A 22,465-nucleotide genomic window follows, 5' to 3' on the forward strand; every position below is an offset into this window, starting at 1 on the left:
CTGCTTGGAGTTGCTTTTCTGGGGAAATATTTTACATAGAGCCCTGTCATGGTTTAACCTGACAGGTGGCAACTAGGCACCAGACAGCCACTTGCTCACCCTTCCCCCCTCAGTGGGATGGGGAGGAGAAATGGACAAAAGGGGAAACTCACAGGTTGAGATAAAGACAGTTTAGTAAAACAACAAAGGAAATAATAACATTCATATAATAATGAATATGCAAAACAAGAAACACAATAAAATTTTTTTCTCACTGCCCATTGACCAGTTCGTAGCCAGTCCCAAAGTAGCGATCGCAGGACTCATGGATTTCGTGGAACTCCTGAAAAAGTTTGAACTCACAGCAAAGACCAAATTCATGGAAAAAAAGAGACGATTCCTGCCCTCCAGCCAACCCCCATTCATAAACTGAGCATGGTATATATGGTAAGGAATATTTCCATTGGCCAGTCTGGGCTAGCTGCCTGGCTATGCTCCCTCGCAGTTCTCGCACACCTGCTCATTAGCTGAATATGGGAGACCGCAAAAAAATCCTTAATTTCTTAGCAACAACTGAAAATATCAGTGTTACCAACTTTCTTTTTGTACTAAATCCGAAACACAGTAGCTACAGGGAAGAAAGTTAACTCTGTCCCAGATGAAATCAGGACAAGCCCCCTCTCCTCTCTGCCTGTGAACCATTCAAAATTCAAGACCTGCACTTAGTGGTTGGGCTGATGATTTTCTGCCTTAATGTCTCATTTTCCCAAAGGCAGCAGTCTGCAGTCTGCAAAATACATTCAGATGGACCCATGGAAAGCAAAACTAATTATTCTGCCTCTAATAGTGGCACAAACCACAATGTCATAAGCATGAATCCAGTATTGAGACCAGGGCTTGGGGAAACTCAATTCAGACTTACAACAAACACTTTATTATTTAAAAAGAGGGTGGTGATGTTCCTTTTTATTTTTTAAATTTTATTTTATTAAGGCGGATGTACTTTTGGGAAAGCATTCACTCTAACTTGATCTATAGGTCCTCTCAGGTCCACCTGGATCAAATAATAAATTGCAGTCCTTCCTTAATAGTTTCTAGTCTGAAGGGTCAATGTTCCTTACATTGAAAAGTACCTTGAAAGATGTCATGAAAGTTCAGTCTTCGTGACGTTTAAGTCTTTCAGCTGATGCATGGATTAACTGAGTTCATTAAGAAATATTTAACCAATCCATTTGCAATGATAAATCAAATACCCTTCTTGCCAAGTCCTTGTGAAATATCAGATATGCTTTGCAATGTGTCTGGTTAGTTCTTATTTATACATTATTTTGCTTCCAGCAGCTGTATTATCTGAGCTATTGAACACTCACAGAATGTATTGTACTATACTATGTGTGCATCACTGTGCATCTTTTGCTATAGCACTACTGGGAAGTTTACTTCAGTTAATAACTCTATCTGAAAGTCACACAGAGAGAAGGAAGGGGTACATATCCAGATTTTTTTTTTTTTAATTGACAGCTTTTCTTTGAAATGTCATATATTTCGCACCTCTCAAGTGCGGAAAGTAAATCATAGTTGATATTCTCCTCTTCCGCTATTCCAAATGAGTTTAAGCCAAAAGCTAGGGGACAACTTCATGTTTATGAGAGACAATGCATTAGGCACCATCATTTCCAGAGGAGGTGATATATGCAGGAGAAGATGATGGCTAAGAGGAGGGCATGAGCCATGCCTCACACTTAACCGAGGCAGGGACAAGAGCTGCAGCAGAAGAGTCTTTACATGGGCCCTGTTCACCCAGTGGGCCCATGCATGAAACCTGCAGTGGGGGAGGAGTGGAAGAGCTTGTCACATACATTGGCTATGGGATGGGGCAAAAGAATCAAGATCCGAACCTGGACAGCTGCTACAGAATAGAATGGTCCCTATGGGTTCTGAACCAATCCCTAGCAAACATTAAGTGAAACTCAAATACAATTACTAGCTTAGAAACTACGACTTCAGCACAAAGTACACACATTATTTTGCTTTAATCAGGTGAACTCTGTCTTTAGTTCATTGACAAGTTCATCTTTTATGTAACCTTCCAAGCCATTGCTGCTTATGTCCTGCCAGGAAAGCACTGTCCGTTCATCTGCTGCTCAGGTACTGGTTGAGAGGTCATGCAAGTTCTTGTTCCTCATGGGATGCAGGTCATGAAAGGTCAAGCTGTGTCAGTTCACCATTTACTGCCAGAGCTTTTCATGGCTGGTTTCCACCGCAGTGAGTGGAAAAGACATCACAGAAACTCCACCTCGACCCTGCAAATTCTCCTTTTCCCTGTGTCACCAGGCAGCTGGAATTTATATTGTCAGTTGGGGTATTTTTCCATCATCATCATTTTTCTTTATGATATGCACTGTTTTCAGCACATATAAACTATTAACTTTTTAAAGTTGCTGAATATCTCTAGTTAAGGGCCTAGCCCGAGTTTCAGCAGGTCTATGTTCAGGTCCTCTTCGTACTGCAGATTCCTGGCTCAGCCTTTGGAAAGGCAGGGTGGGCACTCTGCTCTGTGATGATGATGTCGCTGTTGGGGACATCTGATAAAGTTGCCTCTTCTTTATCTCCCAGGGCATGGACCTTTCAGATGACCTGTAGTCTATGGTGGTTCTGCAGTTGGTTCAGGAGGAGCTCCACTGCCCATACAGCCAGCTGGGAGCAGCAATCCCAGGAGCCCTACTAAGCTCATCCATCCTCTTTGCAATTTGGCAGCGTTCACTCCTGTGCTGCTCTTTACCACGTGTAGCACTGGGACAGACTTCCCATTTCCTGAGTTTTATCTGCCTGGCATGAGGAAGGGTCTGTTCGTTCTTAATACTGACCATAGTCTAGAGCTAAGCATCTTGGCTTTATTCAAAGATCACGGGTTATAGCAGCAAGATAGTGATTTACTGTTGGAGTCACAGTACAGGTCACAGGAAGGCTGTTATCCGCTTAACTTCCTTGCCCTTTTGGAGACTAAACAAGCAATTTGCTATGTATTGCAAATGACTGATGAACTCAAAATCTGCATGTGCGACCTGGGTAAAATTGCATCATTTCATTCCAGAAATGGAGGTGAAATGCTTAGGAAGAACGTGGAGTGATGTCCTTTTTCAACTCAAACACCTCCTTCCACTGTGCTCAGATACTAGAGTGGCTGGCAGATGTCAACCTATGCATGAGGGCAAACAGCAAGAGTTTAAGCATATACATAGCAGCTAGGCTCTAAATATTTCTGCATTTTGAGTTTGTTAGACAGAACTAGAACATGATTTCTTTAGTCCCACATAAATGATTACTCAAAAGAACACAAGCTGAAGAGGTAAAAAGTCAGTATGCAAACAAGGAGTTCATCCCTAGTGCAGATTAATCAATAATCTCATTTCTCAGCAGGAACAGGGAGACACTACTGGCTAATTTCCCCCATGTGCTTTGGCATCACAGCATATAAATAAGCATTGATTTACAGGTCCAACATCAGGCTCTTCTGACACTTGACTTCTCTTCCTCAGACCACCATGGATCTCTTGGGAATGCCCACTATTTTCTTGCTGGTCTGTATCTCATGCCTTCTTCTCTTTGCCACATGGAGAAGCATATCACAAAAAGGGAAGCAGCCTCCTGGTCCCATCACACTCCCCATTGTTGGAAACATACTCCAGCTGAACCCGTGGAACTTGCCTGAAAGCTTGAAGAAGGTGAGAGACTGTCTCCTTTCCTATGTTGTCTCCATTGCATATAAGCCAAAGTCCACTCCAGACTCTTTCAGCTTAATTCACGAGCTTAATTTCCATTGATCAAATGTCAGACTCAAACAGAAACGAAAGGTTTCCCAGAAATACCTGCTTCTGAAGTGTATATACTGCAATAATCTATATATCTAAATCTCAGTCCAAGTCTATATATTGCAAGCCTAAGTCTATATATTTGCAATAAGCATACTAGTGATGAGTCCTGCGCTGACCTCGTGTCACTACTGCAATTTGAAGTCGATTTGCTATCAAGGTACTGATGCTATTGACATATTCACTGTACTCCTCCTGTACCCAACTCCTCACCACTTTGGCAATATGACCTGGCCCTTTTCTGGGGAGGATCCTGATCCATTTTGCTGCCTCTGCTCCCCAGCAGATAGGCAGGCTTTCCTGGGAGTGGAAGTAGCGAGTGAAGAGGTTGAAGCATAAAAGTTTGGAGGTGAACTGCGCTGTCTGTGTCCCTCCCTTGGCTGATGTCATGCATCTGTCAAACAAAACCTGTGCATTGCAAGGCCTGGATGGGGATGAGTCGAGGGAGTTCAGATGGAGTGTCTGGTCCTTAGGGGATTGCGAGGGGAGGGTGGCAGATGGATGGGAAGGGGGGGGGTGTCTCTGGGTTCTTCAGAGCAAAATTGTGGTGATGGCTGACACCACCGTGTGTATTGTCAGATGCACACATACCCATACGAGCTCCTTTTCACCTTTGTGCTTCTGAATATTGAAAATCATGAGCACCCTCGGGCATCTTGCTTTGTTTCAGAGTACTAGGTGATTCAGTTTCCCACCATAAAAAAAAAATGGGACTATATCTAGCTTGCTTTTACAAAGTGAGCTTGAGAAGAAGTGTTCCAGGTTGGACCAAGAATCCTTCTGCAACTGTAGCCAAAACCAGACGCCTAGGAAAGAGTTCACGATTAGCGCAAGGATTCAGTGACTCTCTGCTGATACACTCACCCAATTTCCAGAAATTTGTGTCCCACAAGATTTTAGAGACAACTGTGGTATGTTTGTGCTCAAAAACCCTTTAGGCACAGGCTTACACAAATGTATATAATTGCTTTTTGAGCCTGTTAAACTGTTATCCACTGTGCCCTATAGAAAGGCATACCAGACTGTTTTGTCATATGAAGAACTATTTTCTCGGATTTGGACTTGACAACTCACCATTTCCATTCATCCCCCTATTTCTTGTACAATTCCCTCTTCCCCTGGCTGTACTTCACAGCTGAAAGATCTCTGCACTGCTGCTAACCAATGCCCCATCTCAGCGATGCTGGGACAATGGCACATCACCCCTCAGATCCTTTCACTACAAGCTTCTTTTCACATGATGAACATTCAGATGTGTTGTTCTTTGTGTTCCTCTTTCCTACAGCTCAGCAAGAAGTATGGTCCTGTCTTCACAATATATTTAGGCCCACAAAAGGTTGTAGTGCTGTATGGCTATGATGTTGTGAAAGAAGCTCTGATTGATCAGGCAGATGACTTCAGCGGAAGAGGCAATCTACCACTGCTTAAAAAACTCTTGCGAGGCACAGGTACGTCCCTTGCAACGTCAGCATACAAAGCTGATGCTTTCAGAAACACAGCTGGGAGGGTAGCGGAGGAGGGAGTGGTGGATTCCATATGCTACTTTCATGCATACAAATTAGCAATAAAAGACTGAAAGCCCAACTTGTTACTTGAGCCCTTAAGTAAACTGGATGCCTGGAGAACCGTTAAAGGTCCCAGGGCAGCTTACAGAATCATAAAATGGTTTGGGTAGAAGGGACCTTAAAGAGCATCTAGTTCCAACCGCCCTGCCATGGGTGAGGACACCTTCCACTAGACCAGGCTGCTCAAAGCCCCATCCAGCCTGGCCCTGAACACTTCCAGGGAGGAGGCATCCACAACTTCTCTGGGCAGCCTGTGCCAGTGCCTCACCACCCTCATAGTAAAGAATTTGTTTCACATCTAATCTATCATCTTTCAGTTTAAAGCCTTGTCCTATCACTACCTGCCCTTGTAAAAAGTCCCTCTCCAGCTTTCTTGTAGGCCCTTTCAGGTACTGGAAGACTGCTATAAGGTCTCCCCGGAGGCTTCTCTTCTCCAGGCTGAATAGCCCCACCTCTCTCAGCCTTTCCTCCTAGGAGAGGTGTTCCATCCCTCTGATCATTTTTGTGGCCCTTCTCTGGACCCGCTCCAACAGGCCGATGTCTTTCCTGTGCTGAAGGCTTCAGAGGTGGACGCAGGACTCCACACGGGGTCTCACCAGAGCAGAGGGGTAGAATCACGTCCCTCAACCTGCTGGCCACGCTTCTTTTGATACAGTCCAGGATACGATTGGCCTTCTGGGCTGCAAGTGCACATTGCTGGGCCATGCTGAGCTTCTTGTCAACCAGCACTCCCAAGTCATTCTCCTCAGGGCTGCTCACAATCCATTCTCTGCCCAGCCTATATTTGTGCTTGGGATTGCCCTGGCCCATCTGCAGGACCTTGCATCTGGCCTTGCTGAACTTCATGAAGTTCATGCGGGCTCACCTCTCAAGCCTGTCAAGGTCCCTCTGGATGGCACCCCTTCCCTCCAGCATGTTGACTGCACCACACAGCTTGGTGTCATCGGCAAACTTGCTGAGGGTGCACTAAATTCCACTGTCCATGTCATCGATAACGATGTTAGACAGCACCGGCCCCTGAGGAATGCCACTTGTCACTGGTCTCCATTTGGACATTGCGCTGTTGACTGCCACTCTTTGAGTGCAACCATCCAGCCAATTCCTTATCCACTGAGTGGTCCATCCATCAAATTCACGTCTCTCCAATTTACAGACAAGGACGTCATGTGGGACAGCATTAAATGCTTTGCTCAAGCCCAGGTAGATGACATCAGTTGCTCTTCCCTTATCCACCAAAGCAGTAAGCCCGTCATAGAAGGCCACTAAATTTATCAGGCACAGTTTGCCCTTAGTGAAGCCATGTTGGCTGTCACCAATCACCCTCATTTTCCATGTGCCTTAGCATAGTTTCCAGGAGGATCTGCTCCATGACCTTGCTGGGAAGAGAGGGGAGACTGACTGGCCTGTAGTCCCCTGGGTCTTCCTTTTTACCCTTTTTAAAAATGGGGGTTATGTAGCTCCCATTAAGGAGGAAGAAAAAAAAATCTGTTTCCTCACGGAGGTCTATTTTTCCTTCCTGCGTTAGGCATTGTGACCAGCAATGGGGAAACCTGGAAGCAGCTCCGACGATTTGCGCTCACAACCCTGCGTGATTTTGGGATGGGGAAGAAGAGCATAGAGGAGCGAATCCAGGAGGAAGCTAATTTTCTGGTGGACAGGATCAGGAACACACATGGTAGGACATGGACTTTGTGCCTCCTGGGACACCCTGCGTATCTGCAATGAGACAACAAGAGGTGTAGGGCTGCTTCACCAAATCTATGATCCAAGAAGTGGGCATGTCGCTGTTGTTTCTAACTCCCTGCTGCAACAGTCAATGTTATCACAGCTGGGAGCAGGCCAGTCAAAAGCACTGTGATGATATGGATGGATAAATGTATGAGATTGGTGTTGGAAAGCATCCTTTAAACTGTTCTGCTTGAGGAACAAGACAGGAAGTGGCAAAGGGAACGGCTTGGCCCCAAAGCCAAAGGTTTGGTGGAATTCAGCCATAGAGACAGGGCTGGGCACTGCCAGGTAACCAAGCAGTACACACTTCCTCGCCTTATCTCCTGCAGCTCTAAGTAAACAGATCTTGAAGAAGTGGGTGACCAGAGAACTCATATACAGATATTTGGGTTTGAGTCTAGTCCATCTGAACACTAGACAACACCTCCCCGTATTGGTGAGGGGGTGCAAAGGCAACAGGGACTATAAGCTGCTTTTGAGGGAAAGGCGTAAGGTTTGGTTTCAACCTATCAATGCATTTTATGGTAGTATATAAACCAAAATTATCCCTAAGTACCCACCCAGACAGTGGCACAGCACCAGCTTGGACCACAGGTTGCCGTTCCACAGCCAGCCTTCAATGTGTGCTTATTCTGCAGGGAAGAAAAAAGATGCTGAAGCAGCACATTTTCTCAAGAGCCACTAGAAAATTCAGGCTGACTTCACAGATAAACAGTCCTGCTACAAATCAGAGAAAACACTCTCACCTGCATTGCTTTTATCCCTTCATTAGCACAGTAATATTGTATTTCCTACGCTCTACTGTAAGCCTCTGTCTGGGTCATCTGTTATGGCATTTTTACTGTGCACTAAAAGGCTTTGCAAGCAAGATACATACAACTGAAAAGTATAAAACAGTTATTTCCTCATTAAGAGCAAATAATACATAGCTAGGACTAGTTATCTACTAGACTTAGCATTAATACACTCACCACCTCTGATGAGACACCTGCCAAGTCTTTGCTGGCCAGGGAGTCATCAGTCAGGCAGAGAAGGGTTGGTGCCATTCCTCCTTGAAACAGGCTGATCCTCAATGCTGCCAAGTTGCCATTTTCTGACTCTTTGTTTTCCTTTAGGATTTTATACCCTTTCTTGTTGTTGTTTCTCTTCTGGAAACCCTGAGATGCATCCTATCACCATCTGCAATTATATCTTTCTTTTCTGCTTTTTCTTGCACTATTGTTCTCTTCTTAGAAGTTTGTGCAGCTGTGCTATCAAAACTAGACTTCAGTCACAGCCATCTGAACCCCTAGGAGAGGGTTATACAACTGAGGTTACACTAACAGAGTTCATAAACAGGGTGCAATAACCTAAAGACATGGCTTGAGGCAACATCCTTACAGTTCCATTGGGTTTTGGTGGGAATCTTTAGGCCATTTCTAATAAATAGTCTATAAGACAGACAGGTATGTGTCAGCTGAAGAGGAACCAAGCCATTCAGACCAGTGTTCTGTTGACAACAGGACGAAAGAGATACTTAAACCATTCAAACAGGGAAATTAGTTCACTTCGAGTAGAGAAGTATAAATTGGACAAGCACTTCACCATCCTTTCAAAGGACTGCAAAACTCTGGGTCTCAAGTGGACACAAAACTTCCCTGTAGCATCAAAGGACGGGATGATGACTGAAATACTAAAAGCAAGATACCAGGTTTTTTTTTGTTGCAGAGCGACCTGTCGACCCTGGCAATTTCCTAGTCCATGCTGTTTCCAACATCATCTGCTCCATCGTCTTCGGAGATCGGTTTGACTACGAGGACAAGAAATTTCTAAATTTAATTGAGCTGCTAGATGAAAACAGCAGGCTCCAGAATGCCATACAAACACAGGTGTGTACAGTTTCATTTAATTAATCAATTTGGGGTTTTTTATAATATTTTATTAATATTTCAGATAAATTTTTAATTGGGGTGGATTTTCTTCTTTTAAAGCCAAAAACGTAGTAAATAACAAATTCCTGTGCTTTTTTCTTACCTTATAGAATTGCCAATCCATGTCCAAAGAAAGATATCATTGCAAAAGTTGCTTAAGTGAAGTCTATCCCTGAATACAGTGAAACTATAAAGTAAAAGGCATTAAAATCCAGTTGAATAATAAAGACCTACTGTTCTAAACCAATTTAATTGCCCCATTTTCACAGTTACAGTGGGGGAACACTTTATTATATTCACATTAATCAGAACATGCTTTTCCAACATTTTATTTTTACAGCTATACAGTTTCTTCCCAACTATCATGGACTATTTACCTGGGCCTCATCAACAAATGATAAAAAATATTGAAAAAGTTGAGCAATTTACTTTAGAAATCATAGCAGAACACCAGGCAGCTCTGGATCCCACTTGTCCTCAAGACTTTATTGATGCTTTTCTAAACAAAATGGAACAGGTAATGTAAGAGTGAGAGATTTATTGAATTACAAGAAAACCACTGTTTGAATCCCAGCTTCTTTTCAGTTGTGGCAGGGCACTGGGCTTTTGCAAATACAGAGGAGAACTTGCTTTTCTTGGCACATCAGCTTCATTCTACTCTCTCTATCTTCTTATCAAGGATCTTTAAACACAGAATTAACAGCAATAGCCAAAGTTAGGAAAGCTGAAGACCAATCTGACTAATATAATTCAATGCTCCTCCCATATAAAACAAGGTTCATAATATTATTTCGTAAAAGTACCATAAATTCTGGTGTTCCGGAGATTGAGTGTCGTATTTTTGAAAGGACATCAGATGTGTCTAAAAACACACATTATGGCTACAGGATCTTCCTTTTTAAACAAGCTGCTTAGCTTTGTCATTCAAAATGTTCTACCAAATCTTCCTCCAGGAGAAAAGGAATGGTCACTCAGAATTCACCGTTGAGACCCTGAGCAGAACCACGCTCGACTTATTCCTTGCGGGAACAGGGACAACCAGCATCACACTCAGACGTGGACTTCTGATTCTCCAAAAATACCCAGAGATAGCAGGTAACAGAAAAGGAAATAAATAATTGAGAACTTTTTAATAGGTCATGGGATCAATTTGGACAATTCTTGTCAGTACCATACATGACAATTGTCCCCTGACTAAGGAAATGTATATGCAGTATGGAGATGTGTATCAGTCTTAGTTCTATTCACAGGAAAGAGACATTAGTACTACATATGTTCATTTATTCCTGGTGTGCTAAAAACAAGTTTTGCTGTAACTATGGGGAGAGGTTTAAGCAAACAGATGGGGGACTTGTCCATTCAACACTTACTTATTTCCTAACAGAGAAAATTCAAAAGGAGATTGACTGTGTGATTGGCCGAGACCGAAGCCCCTGCATGGCAGATCGGAGCCAGATGCCCTACACAGATGCTGTGGTCCATGAAATCCAGAGATTCATTGATTTCCTTCCACTTAATGTCCCACATTCTGTGATCAAAGACACCAAGTTCAGAAATTATTTTATCCCCAAGGTCTGTTCCACTGTGTCTGAGAAAGGTCATAATTTCTTGAAAGCAATGTTGTGTTCCATTCATTTTGTTTTCAAACATGCTGAAAAGTGATACAAAATTGGAATAACTGCATTTGGAAAGAGACTCTTGAGAGTTATTGAGTCCAACCCCTTGTATTTGGAAAAAAAAAAAAAAAAAAGACTTTTCATCCTCTATGGGAAGAGGAACATAGAGCTTTCTATTTTTTTCACATGAAAGTAAGCAATTAAAGTTCTAATTCATTTGGAAGCAATATTAAATACTCTAATCAGATTCTCCATTAAAATTCATTAGAAAAGATCTTTGCCATACCAATGGCAGACATTTTTATTCATTAAATGCTCATTTTAAACTGGTTAAACTTTGACTACCCTTCAATTCAGCTCTGTAAACTTGTCTAGGCCACTTTGGCACGTCTCTGTTTTCAACTTTCTTCTCCTCTCCTTGTTTATTCAGGACACTATGATATTCCCTATGCTGACTTCTGTCCTACATGACAGCAAGGAATTTCCAAATCCAGAAAAATTTGACCCAGGACATTTCCTGAATGCAAATGGTACCTTTAAAAAGAGTGACTACTTCATGCCATTTTCTGCAGGTATGAGCCCTTTCTGTTTCAGATCTTAAGACTGTCTTCTCCTAGAACCTCTTTGAAGATTCTAGTGGCTCCATCGCCATGGTCTGTACAGTGATGTCTGGTGATCTGCTAGAGTCACTTCCAGGCAGCTCTAAACTCTGCACCAGAGTTTCAGCTGGCTTCCTTTTTTAGCAATCACAAAAGCTCTTCCAATGCATTCTGCAAGAGATGTATGAAGTGGGATTCAGCCATGCAACTTCTCTCTCTCCAAACTTACCATCAAACAGTAGCAGAACATGAGAAACCAAAGCCTTAAAATTGCCTTTGCCCACTGAGCACTCTCTTTGTTCTAAACACTTAGCCCCTAGTCTAATTCCTTTGCTTCCCCAAAATGCTGCGGCGCTGCCTGTCTATTCTGAGATGCCTGAACTTTCATGGAACAGTGGTTAAAATAAGTTACCAGAAAAATAATCTACTGTCACATCACCTTTGATTATTTTTTGCTTGCAGGAAAACGCATCTGTGCAGGAGAAGGTCTGGCCCGGATGGAGATATTCATATTTTTAACAGCCATCCTGCAGAAGTTCACATTGAAACCTGTTGTGGATCGCAAGGACATTGACATTTCCCCATTAGTCAGCACTCTAGCAAATCGGTCCCGACCTTATGAGGTCTGTTTTCTTCCACGTTAGCCAAATAAAGACAGTTCTCAGCTCCTAAACTCATGAAAGTTCTGGCTGAATGACAGTCATTTCCCAATCTGTTGAGACTGAAACACTCAGATCATTTGCTAGATACTTTATGGAGAGAAACATGCTTAGAAAAGAAAATTGTATGATGCTTTTATAATCAGCACAGCCAGCTCTAAACAGAGACGGAGTAGGCAATTGCACAGGGAAGGAGACAGCTCCCTGTGCAAAATCATACAGGCTTTCCTCTGCACGTACCTTACCTAGCCCAGGTTTCCATCTAGCTTCTGACATCCTGATATGTCAGGGTGTGTAGACTAGTGCTCTGAGAGCCCTGCTGCTGCTGTCCTATCACTTGACCCTCTCAGCACTGCAGGAACAGAAGCTTGTACTCCAGGGTTTCCACAGACTCTGCTTGAGGTACCTCTCTCCTCTTCTGTTTTCAATTTGTTTGTGACGTATTTGTAATTGGAAGCATAAATCAGTGGGTTTTTTTTCTGTTAGAAGATGATCATCTACTGTATTCTTGCCTCAATATGTGTTGTCTCCTGCGATGGGGATAGAGTCTATGTATGTCTGGGCAGATGGGTCCTCTCCTGTGTGATTATAATGAAGGTTTGTGAAATTACAATTTATGTAGCAAAATAAAGAAGTAGTGCTCTGAACTGTTGTTTTTCTGAGATCCCAGAAGAACATCTTTTAGTGAAAAACCTGCCTCCATAAAGCTTATACTCCCAAATGTCTTCCAAGTCTTGTGCATATCTGACTGTTTCACTTCACTCATTTATATGAAATCTATTATGGCTTGAAGACTGAGCTGGCCAATGACTTATAAAACTTCCATTCTCAGTAACAATGTGGGAGAAGGCTGGACTGACCCTACAAGACCTACCAGAACCCCAGCTGTGGTTACAGAGCTGTCTATTGTGGCTAACGAGGACAAGTGAAATAATATTGGGATCCTCCCAGTGCCACCCATTTACTAGATGAATGGCAGTTTGCATCCTCCCAATTATTTTAAGAAATGTGTAAAGATCTCTACAGCAATGTTACAATCAGACAAAAAGAAGATAAAAGGAGTTTACATGAGTTGCCATGCATACATGTACAGATGTAGGACTGGCATTTCCTAACTTGATCACACTCCTTGCAAGGTATGATTTATGGTGATTACAGTGAAGACAGAGAGCTGAATCTGTGCTATGTTGAAAAAGACAGCAACTGTAATATTATCACTATGATACAAACTGTTTACATGAAACAGCCAAAACGTCTTTCCTTTCAAAATATTAAGCTTGATATACCACGAGTTGGTACCATGGCATTGCAAAGGCAAAAGACATATATGTCACAGAATCACAGAAGTATGAATGAAAGAACGAATTGCTATTAGCTCCCAAATACCTCTCATAGAACATAAACACCTGTGTGAGCTCAAGTTTCTAAGACTTTTTTAAGAAGCTGGGAAGCAGCTACAGAAGCAGCAGTTAGCTGGGCAAGCACTAATGGAGAACAGAACTGCCAAGTTCTCAAACCCACTAAAAGTGTCCCAAGTGAGGAACTCAGTGAAGCAATCCATGAAACAAACAGATGTACTTGAGCGCTTTCCTGAGCTACTATTATAAATTAACACTACATACATAGATTAATCATACCTCTGGACATTAAGGACAGATGTGACTGAAGGGAGATGGAGTGATCAAAAGTGAATACAAACAGTTTGGAGGAGCCAGGTAAACTCAATTCAAATATCTTTAAATTGTTTTGTTGAGGAGGAAAAACTTGTGGGCAGAGTGCGTACCAAAGCCTCACGTGCACATACACGTTACACACCCCTTGAAGCCTGCAAGGAAGGATGCTGAGACTTTTGTGAATTCCCACGCAGAAGCGGCATTTAAAAGTTACGAAAACTGTGTTCTTATTCACAGCTATCAAGGTTCTGAGTAATTCTCCCAGTTATAATTTCAAAGATGCTTTTTGACCTCTTGGGAAGCCAGTGCTCCCCTGATAACTCCATACAGTAGCATGCTAAACTATATATGACTATCATGAGGCCTATGAGGAAATGTAAACGAAAAACCCCCAAACCCTGCACAAGTGGATTCATTCCCTGGAAACGATGACCCTGAGACCCTCCTGTCCTGTGCTCACACTACAAGAAATACCAAGCTCTGAGCTACATACAGGCTAATCTGAACTCTGTTCATAGGCTAAAATGAGGACTTTTTTATAGGAAACAGCATATGATAACCACTAGAGACAGAAGAAAATGATTGTACATGCTGTAGGTTAGAAGCCTAAGTAACCAGCACAGGCAGCTAAGCTTCACCAAGGCTTTAGCTTGTACAGTCCAGGCAACATTAGCTGTAAGAAACTTCACAAGGTAAAAATGAACTGGTCTTTCCATTGGCTTCTGCCCTTCAGATGAAATTTGGCCTCTCTACTTAAGTAAGGTAGAAAAGATTTCTTGCCATAATTCCCAGGTTATTGCCTTTTAGCATCTTTCAAAGCAAACTTTACCTTTGAATTTGAACAGCTATTCACTCTTCTCACATTTATTCTTATTTTCATTTTATATTATACTTCAAATTGAAATAGTTCATACTATTTTATTGCCTGGATTTCCTGTATCATATCTGTATGGCACCGCTCTCTTTAACTACTCCCTATGCAGTGCCTTTAAGTAAAATTGTTTAACTTGCTATCATGTCAGAGAGGCACTTGGTTTCTTTATGGCAGCTTGCCTGAACTTCTTGTCTTCCTAGTTCAACTCTTTGGAGATGAGCCAGAGAGTGAGGGAGGGCAATGGCCCCCAGTGAAAAGCAGTCCCGGCCATCTTAGGATATACTTGTCCCACTGGGATGACATACCCATTTGCTAGTGTGAAAAGCTATCTGAGGATGCCACCGCAGCCACCTGCTCTCCAGGTCATAACCCAGACCTTATAAGGTGCAACAGCTATCATCAACAACAGCAAGAGACTAGGACCCTTTAATGCCAGTGAGCCAAAAGTCTCTCCAGACTCTGCCAGGCTTTGCTCCTATGCTAAAAGAAACACTAGCTCTTCCTACTTCTGACTTCTCTGCTTAGGGAGAATCTCACAGGAATGTACCTGTCCCTCTGGAGAACTTTTGTGAGAGTTACATAAATCCTTTTCCAGTGAACTGTACACCTTTGTCAATCAATCAGAGCTTATTTCACAACATAAGGTCCATTCAACACCACTGCACGTACTGAGCCCAAACATACTGTGAACATAGGACCATACTTCTTACCAAGCTGAAACAATTTACTGAAAAAGAACACAGCTTTTAAGTTACACTTACTTGCCTCAGGCAAGTTATTCTTCAGTTGCAGCATGTTTCCTATCAGAGGCAAAGGAAATGGCCCAGGAGGCAGCTTCCTTGTTTCAGACATCTTCCTCCATGCTGAACAGACAAGGAGGCAGACAAAGCAAACCAGCAAGAAAACTACTGTGGCTCCCAGACGTTCCACTGCAATGTGGAACGGGGATGTGGGATCAGGAAGGGCTGAAGCTGTGCCCTGGAAGCCTCACTTTATGAAGCCTACAGTAAAAACAACAGTGAAAATGTAATCAATAGCTGCTTTCCTCTCCTCTCGGTTACAAAAATGATTAGAAAAAAATCACTTGCTGCCAACAAACTTGGATGATCTGTTTTAAGTCTCTGTGAGCTTTTTTAAGGTCAGCCTTGTTCTAGTGTAATATCAGAAAGCAGGGACAAACATTAATCATTAACAAACCTTGCATTAACAAACCCTGTCATACTTTCATAGCACACTTGTCTTCTGCCTGTTACTATTGCTTCTATTTTGTCCTCTGGTGGGATGCTGCAAATACAACAATGTATTTATCTTCAGGCCATTATATACACTTGTGATTAACATCTCCTTGGATATCTTTTAACACTTCTATTGAACACAGAATTCCTGGTTAAAAAGTATGCTCCATCGCAGAAGAGTTGTTTTTCAGCTGTTGGACATGTTGCAGTTTCTACTAGTGATTTAAGAGCCCATTCTGAAGACTCTGGACATCTCCGCAGAGTACTGCTCTGAAAACTGGATGACTCCAGAATAACCTGTTAGAGCAGATGGGCAGAACTATCTCAAGGTGCCAAGGAAAACATCCTCCACTGGAACGGAACTCTTCTGGTTTTGTCTTTGCTAGGCTGATTTTCACCCCCTGGTTTGCAGCTGCAGTCCAAGTCCTCAAGAAGTGCTTCAGCTCCAAAGCAGTTGCATGGACCGCTTTGATCAGATACTTTGCCCCTTGACTTCATCTGTCAGCCCTCCTTTTCCTCTGTTCTCTTCTGTGTTCTCCCTTCAAGCACTCGCTTAACTTTCCATCAGGAAAGGCTGCAGAAAAGGAGAGAGAGATTTAGTCTCCCCTTGTACCTCTTTCTAGAACTCCTCATGGACTCTGCAGGTGAAAGGTTTGAGCAGCAACCAGGTTGTGCCTCTACTTTCGGACTATACATTTCTCCACTACAATGCTGTTCACGCACACCTAGCTACGTCTCTTCTGTGGTGCTACTACCCAAGGACCTGCCATCCTTGCCATGGTTTGGATTGTACCAGCCACACAGAGGGCCCTTAGATGGAGAAGTGAATGGTTACTCAGAGACAAAACCAAGAAAACGGCTGCCAGCTCTTGGCCTAACTGGGATGCCACTGTCACTCCATCGTCCAGCCAGCCAGGTAGTCAGTCTCTAAAATCTCCTCCCAGTAAAGAGCTACTTGTGAGACAAGCTCTTCTTCCCATTTCTGCTTCCTGGAGGTGGGATACTCGAGTTTGTGAAGGAATTTGCCATTTCTTAGCTTTCTTACCTGAAAACACCAACTGCTTGCTGGCAATGCATGGCTAGATGGACTTCCATCCTCAGAGTTCCTGGAGGTTTTCATTTTTATAGTATTAAAATAGGATTGCATTTTCTATGTGTAGAAAAGCATCTTTTCAACAGGAACAAGATTTAGAATCATAGAATCATAGAAAGTTTTGGGTTGGAAGGGACCCCTAGAGGTCATCTAGTCCAACCCCCCCGCAGCAAGCAGGGACACCGCTAACTAGATCAGGTTGCTCAGAGCCCTGTCCAACCTGGTCTTGAATGTTTCCAGGGATGGGGCCTCCACTACCTCTCTGGGCAACCTGTTCCAGCCATACACCGAGCCTCTGACTATGAAGAAGTGGGTCGGGACAGGCCAGGATGCTCCATGCAGACTGAGCACTCTCCAAGTAAGGCAAGTACAGAGGGAACAAGGTACAATGGTTTACTTTCCTGTGACCATACTTACCTGTCCACTGTCATTCAATCCCCTTGGCCTTGAGGGTTGAGGAGCAAAACCAGTTAACAACAGCTACATGGATGCTGTCTTAGAGGGCAGAATTCCAATTTTAGTCATGACTCTGACAGCATGCTCTGCTTTCAGACATGTCTTCAGAGACCTGAGAAGTGCTGATTAAGGCTTACAGCTAGTATGTGTGTACTCCAGAGTGGTGTCTTGTACAGTCACAATCTACTTAATTTCCAGTTCTCTGCTGAGCAGAGAAAAAACTCTAGCCCTTGCGCCCCTGAAAACGTGTTCTTGCTTAGCTAACACTAGCCTATCGTTGAATGCAACCCTTTCTGCCCAAACACTCTGCACCCAGCTTGGATCTGTGGTCTGTTTCCACTGAGGATCTGAGCATATGGTCCACATCCAACAAGGGAGTGGACCTGTAACTACACTGACAGCACGCTGCCATTAAAGCATGGAGCATGTCTGGGCCATGTTCCTTTCTATGTTCAACGCTTGATCTGCAGGCTATCTGCCATCAGCAGAATTGAATTGGCTTGCTGCCACGTGATGGGACAAGTCACTGGCACTTAGGCTTGATATTATTCTTACCACATGCAGATGATCACAACTCTCTAGACAGCAGATGGCCAGCTCTACTTTGTAATTCTTGGGATACAACTCTGTCACCCCTTCATCTTGGCCTCTGCACCTAGCCAGAGTGCAGGACCAGCTGTAGCCCTGCAGGGGAAAACAATCCCTTTGTGTGCCAGGATCCACTCCATGCCTCTAGCACCACCATGCTTGAAAGACCAGCGAATCAGAGATCACTAGGCTGGAAGATCAGTGGTGTTGCTTCAATCCCAGAAAAACCTGCCCTGATAAGCATTTCAGTGCTGGTCAGCTCTAGATGACATCCACCTAGCCAGAACCATTTGATCCAATATGAATCAGTAACTTGTCTGGTCATAGAGATGGGTAGGTGCTAGGGAGGGGATTTATCAGTGGATCAGGGACTAAGCTCCCAGCCACATGCAAGTACTATATGCTATAATGAAAATCCGCTTTCTTCCAGGGAACGGAGGAGCTCCGAGCAGCACCCTCAAGCTTTTACATCAGCAGCCAAACATCTGTGATTCTCCTCCACAATGACAAAGAGACAGGATGGTACTATCAAAAACACTGGCGAGTCTGGCTGAATCACATCGAGCTCTTGTATAATCCACAGATGCATGAAACACTGGAGAAACAGGACTTTCAGATTGTGGTACCACTTCCCAGCATCAGAGATCATCAAGCAGGCTATTTTTCAGACTGTTATTCAAATGCCAGTCTCAAGGCACAAAGATTTTAGATCTGGCTGGCTAGATCCTCTTGTCCACCAGAACTGCGAACACACTATGAATCCAGAGAAGATGGTGATCTGTCAGATGTTAAAACAGGCTGCTATTCTACATGGTGTAATTTCCTCCAACACAGAAATAACTCATCTGTTGGGACCTCTTCCTGTTGGGTTGGAGGATGTTGCTTTGATAACAATACTAAAATGTCTAACTTGCCTTCACAGGTAGAAAATTCATCAGTGAGCTAACTATGGATAAAAGCAATACAGATGCAAACAGCTGGATACCCCTGGGTGACTTAACCCCATTCTTTAAAGATGTCTATTACAAAAAGGCCTTTTCAAACTGAACTCAACCCTCTCTCAAATCCTACATCAAGCTATATAGATTAGTATTTTCTATTTTAAACCCAGGATTTTTAAAGTGATGATGAAGGCCTCAAAGGTCATCTGCCTCACTGCTTGTAAATACCACTGGGCAAAAGTGTCCATCTTGACTATTTACAGTGGCTGTACACTAACTGACAGCATTATGATCTTTACCACACTGGCACCTGACTAGACTTCTAAGCAGCCTGCTGGAAGTTTGAACGACTTCTTTCCTACACCAGCACTTGTACTATCCTCAACTGCAACTCAAAAGCCAGCTTTATGTAGTCAGGGTCAATAGATACGGGGGGGGAACCAACTTGGAGTAGGAGTACCTGTTCAGTAAGAAGGGCTCTGCTAAATTAGCAATTTGGAACACTGTTAATCTGGTAGAGAAGCAGCTTTTTATGCTGGGCATCCCTCTTCAAAAACTACTGGATCAAAATTCACTGGTAAAGTAGAGAAAGGATCTGCTAAGTTAACCAAGCATCTGAAAGCAAGACTTCCTGCAGTTTCACCTGAGGTCCAGACAGTCAAAGAATATAATTGCAGGAATACTTGATGCAGAGTTTAAAACACGTTCTCTTCTATGATCTCCAGTAGCTGGAAGGAGTTTGTCTTTATTAACAGACCCTTTGAAAAAAACAAAAAGACGACTTACATAATCTTTCCAACAGGAATTTGAGATTCCAGAGAGACAAATGCAGCAAGTTGTTTTATTGCAAATTTGTAATAATTAGTCTCTCTATTTCAAACAGATAAAGGTGGATACCAACATGAAGTGTTTCCAATGCCATGCTCATAACTCCAAAGGCCCGGGTATCCTCTCAGCGCAGAGCTCAATGAAGGAAAAAATTAAGTTTAGGTCCTGCTGCTACTAAGGGAAAATGTCTTTCTAGATTACAGAGGGCTTTTCCAAGCTAGAGTACTTCATGATGGACATAGGACTAACACACAGACAGCCAATATCAACATATGGGTTGGGAACAGGCTTCTACTTTTCACTGCAGAACAACTGAAGCAGCAGGACCTAGTCAGAAGAGGAGATTATTATTCAGCCTTAAGCCTGAATATAGCCTACTGTATTCAACAGACAGAAAAAGTTACCAGTCTCAGTGTTAGCTGTAACCAAATCCTCGTCCACATACAAGATTGCTGTTGTGCAGCTTAAAAGAGAAATCAGTCTGACTCATAGCCCAACTCCAACTTAAAGACTGTTGTAATTTCATCGTTTCTCCAGTTTTTTGTACTTGGCTTCTGCAGAAGGAAAAATAACAATATTTTAGGACCGGAGAGGTAAAAGCTTTAAACCCTGTAAGCTGCTATACATCTTAAAATTCAACTTAATTTACAGTATCGCTCAGGGTGATTTTTCACTAAAGCATTTAGGCAAATATAACTGTAAAATAAATTTTAAGAACCAGGTGCTTAAGTCAGATAACTAATATTAATTTAAGCCAAGGGGACTTGGGTGCCTTATGGAACTTTATGAATCCCTCTATCTGCAGGATTCAAGATCTGTCTTGAAAATTTGAGTTAGTGCATATTGTAAAAGAGAAATCAAGCCTCACTAATAAGTTGTAGTTCAATAATACCTGTATTAGTCCACCTCCATATAACTTGTTACATTAATCTTTTCCCAATGGTTACCACTTCACATACAATAATTGTCGCTCAAAAGCAGCCTAGGCAACTCCGCAGCTCAGATTTGTTGAATGGAGAAGGAACTTACTTTGTGTTTTTCAGTCCCTTTACAAGGGACTATGCTGCTAGGTAGTAACAGTAGAGGACAACAGTTACCAAGTTTTTTGGAATAGGCATCCAATTTATAAGCTGCTCGCTCCAAAGCTGCAACCTGTTCCTCAATTAGGTTGATCTGTTCCAGATACGGCTGAAGAGCAGCATCTTAAAAAAGCAGAAAAATCCTATCTGTCAGTTCTCAGTAATTCACTTCCAAGTAACAGTTCACACTTCAAACAAGAATTTCTCATGACGTTCTTCAGACAGAACAACTTAAAATCTCCTTCCTTCCCCTGCCCCAAAATCAGGTGGCGATACCAACAGCCATGTTCAGGAAAGTATAAAATATTTCAGAGCACTGGCTACACTTAACACAAGTTACAGTACAATGTGAATCAAAAGAAGCGTTATTTCCTGTCAGATCCATAATTTGGGGTAAATCAGGACATAAATTCATATGCGTTTTCTCTTATGCTAGTCTACATAGTCCATAGCTGTAAAGAAACACACAAGATTGGCATGGTACAGAAGCATGTCTATTTCAGTGAGTTTTCAATCCTTCAGCACCTAATGAAGTGTTAACTATCTGACTCTTCGATGCTTCATTTCCCAAACAAGCATACCATTCATTATACTCCCACCTTATTTGGTTTACTTACATTTTTGATTTAAATCCTTCAGATTTCTACTGATGTTTACAGCAATATCTTTCATTTCTAGGTACTTCAAGCTAGTCAGCTTATTCATGTTTTCCAAGAGTTTGTAGTCTTCACTGGTGGCTTAAAAAGAATAGAGTTTATTTTACTTCAAAGTTGATGTGGTTCGAATTGGGTGCGGGCTCTTCAAAAGTACAAGAGATTTCAAACCAGTAGCTAAATGCAACAAACAATAGTTTAAATGGTAACAGAGGCAGTAGTATAATGCTCTACAAAAACAGAGATGACATTTTGTGAATTGTAAAAGTCAACTGGACTGATGAATACTTACTCACTGGCAATCTTTTTTTTTGTTTTTTTTTCCAGAGAAAAATCGACTCATTCCCTACATTTCTACTCTTCTGTCAGTTAAACACTTATGTTTACAAAAATGAGAGCACAAATCCAAACTGGTAATCTGTACTGTATACCCTTCAAGTGTATGCAAATCAGTAGTGCTGTGGAATGCTTTCAAAATTAGAACCTATGGAATCCACTAACTTCTTGAGCAGTTTACTCTGCTGCAGTTAATGTTGCACAGCAGTTTATTCTAAAGCATGAATGTTGAAAAACGTGTATGATCCTTGCTCTCACTCAGAAACAAAATAGCTGCGCATTCCACTCTCAGTTGTGCTTCTTTTCTAGTCCTTCTTGATCTAGACCGCTTTTGTTTGTTTGTTTTTCCATGTAAAAGCTCCTGCAAGACCAAAAAGAATTTTTTTAAAGTTGCTGATATCATACTGAATTCTTTTAAAAAATATTTGTGCTATTCTGGGACTTCATTAATAAGACTAATGTTGGTATTGTTAGTAATCTAGCAACATGCCAGACAAACTGCCGGTCTTGCTACATATGATCTAAATAAGTATAGTTTCGACAAACTACACAACTGATTTCTTTACATGAAAAGAAACAAAAACTTCCTTGTGGGTCAGTACTGCAGTGCCTTACCTGTCAGTTCGCCTGTTAAATAAGCGGCCATTTTGTTGAACATGTCTTTACAGAGTTCATTGATGTCTGCCTCTGCTGGTTCCTTAGCTTCCTCAGCTGTCTCTACAGCGGGATCCTCTAATCAGGGTACAGACAATATAGGGTTAGGAGAAAGTTTGCAGGTACA

At 42.4% G+C, this 22,465-nt stretch overlaps 2 protein-coding genes across 9 annotated transcripts in view; one reads left to right on the forward strand and one right to left on the reverse strand.

Annotated features, from left to right (window-relative positions):
* The first annotated feature begins 3,466 nt into the window (after nt 1-3,466).
* On the forward strand, nt 3,467-12,575 carry LOC104327980 (cytochrome P450 2H1). The gene is made up of 9 exons (XM_075415345.1): nt 3,467-3,704; nt 5,137-5,299; nt 6,942-7,091; nt 8,852-9,012; nt 9,395-9,571; nt 10,008-10,149; nt 10,439-10,626; nt 11,101-11,242; nt 11,732-12,575. The coding sequence occupies exons 1-9, from the start codon at nt 3,525-3,527 to the stop codon at nt 11,911-11,913; spliced, it is 1,485 nt and encodes a 494-aa protein (XP_075271460.1). The 5' UTR covers nt 3,467-3,524; the 3' UTR covers nt 11,914-12,575.
* LOC104327981 (biogenesis of lysosome-related organelles complex 1 subunit 2) overlaps nt 10,319-22,465 on the reverse strand; it is a 34,661-nt gene continuing 22,514 nt past the window's right edge. For 5 of the 8 annotated variants that reach the window (XM_075415350.1, XM_075415348.1, XM_075415351.1 and 2 more), the window contains 4 exons: nt 22,300-22,416; nt 21,313-21,432; nt 20,646-20,818; nt 19,514-20,170 (listed from right to left, as the gene is read on the reverse strand). In XM_075415350.1, coding sequence (XP_075271465.1) covers nt 20,093-20,170; nt 20,646-20,818; nt 21,313-21,432; nt 22,300-22,342 — 414 coding nt within the window. In that variant the 5' untranslated portion in view covers nt 22,343-22,416 and the 3' untranslated portion in view covers nt 19,514-20,092. Of the gene's footprint in view, nt 16,285-19,513; nt 20,171-20,645; nt 20,819-21,312; nt 21,433-22,299; nt 22,417-22,465 lie in introns of those variants that run through there. The other 3 variants (XR_012763358.1, XR_012763357.1, XM_075415347.1) reach the window with 3 other exon arrangements.

This window comes from Opisthocomus hoazin, chromosome 3 (genome assembly GCF_030867145.1).
Source record: "Opisthocomus hoazin isolate bOpiHoa1 chromosome 3, bOpiHoa1.hap1, whole genome shotgun sequence".
NCBI lineage: Eukaryota > Metazoa > Chordata > Aves > Opisthocomiformes > Opisthocomidae > Opisthocomus > Opisthocomus hoazin.

What these genes read in the sequence shown, in the direction of transcription:
- LOC104327980 (XM_075415345.1), top strand. Translation starts at nt 3,525, where the DNA reads ATGGATCTCTTGGGAATGCCCACTATTTTCTTGCTGGTCTGTATCTCA. An exon ending in TGCCTGAAAGCTTGAAGAAG is followed by an intron (nt 3,705 to 5,136) that starts GTGAGAGACTGT and finishes TCTTTCCTACAG; the next exon opens with CTCAGCAAGAAGTATGGTCC. An exon ending in AAAACTCTTGCGAGGCACAG is followed by an intron (nt 5,300 to 6,941) that starts GTACGTCCCTTG and finishes TTCCTGCGTTAG; the next exon opens with GCATTGTGACCAGCAATGGG.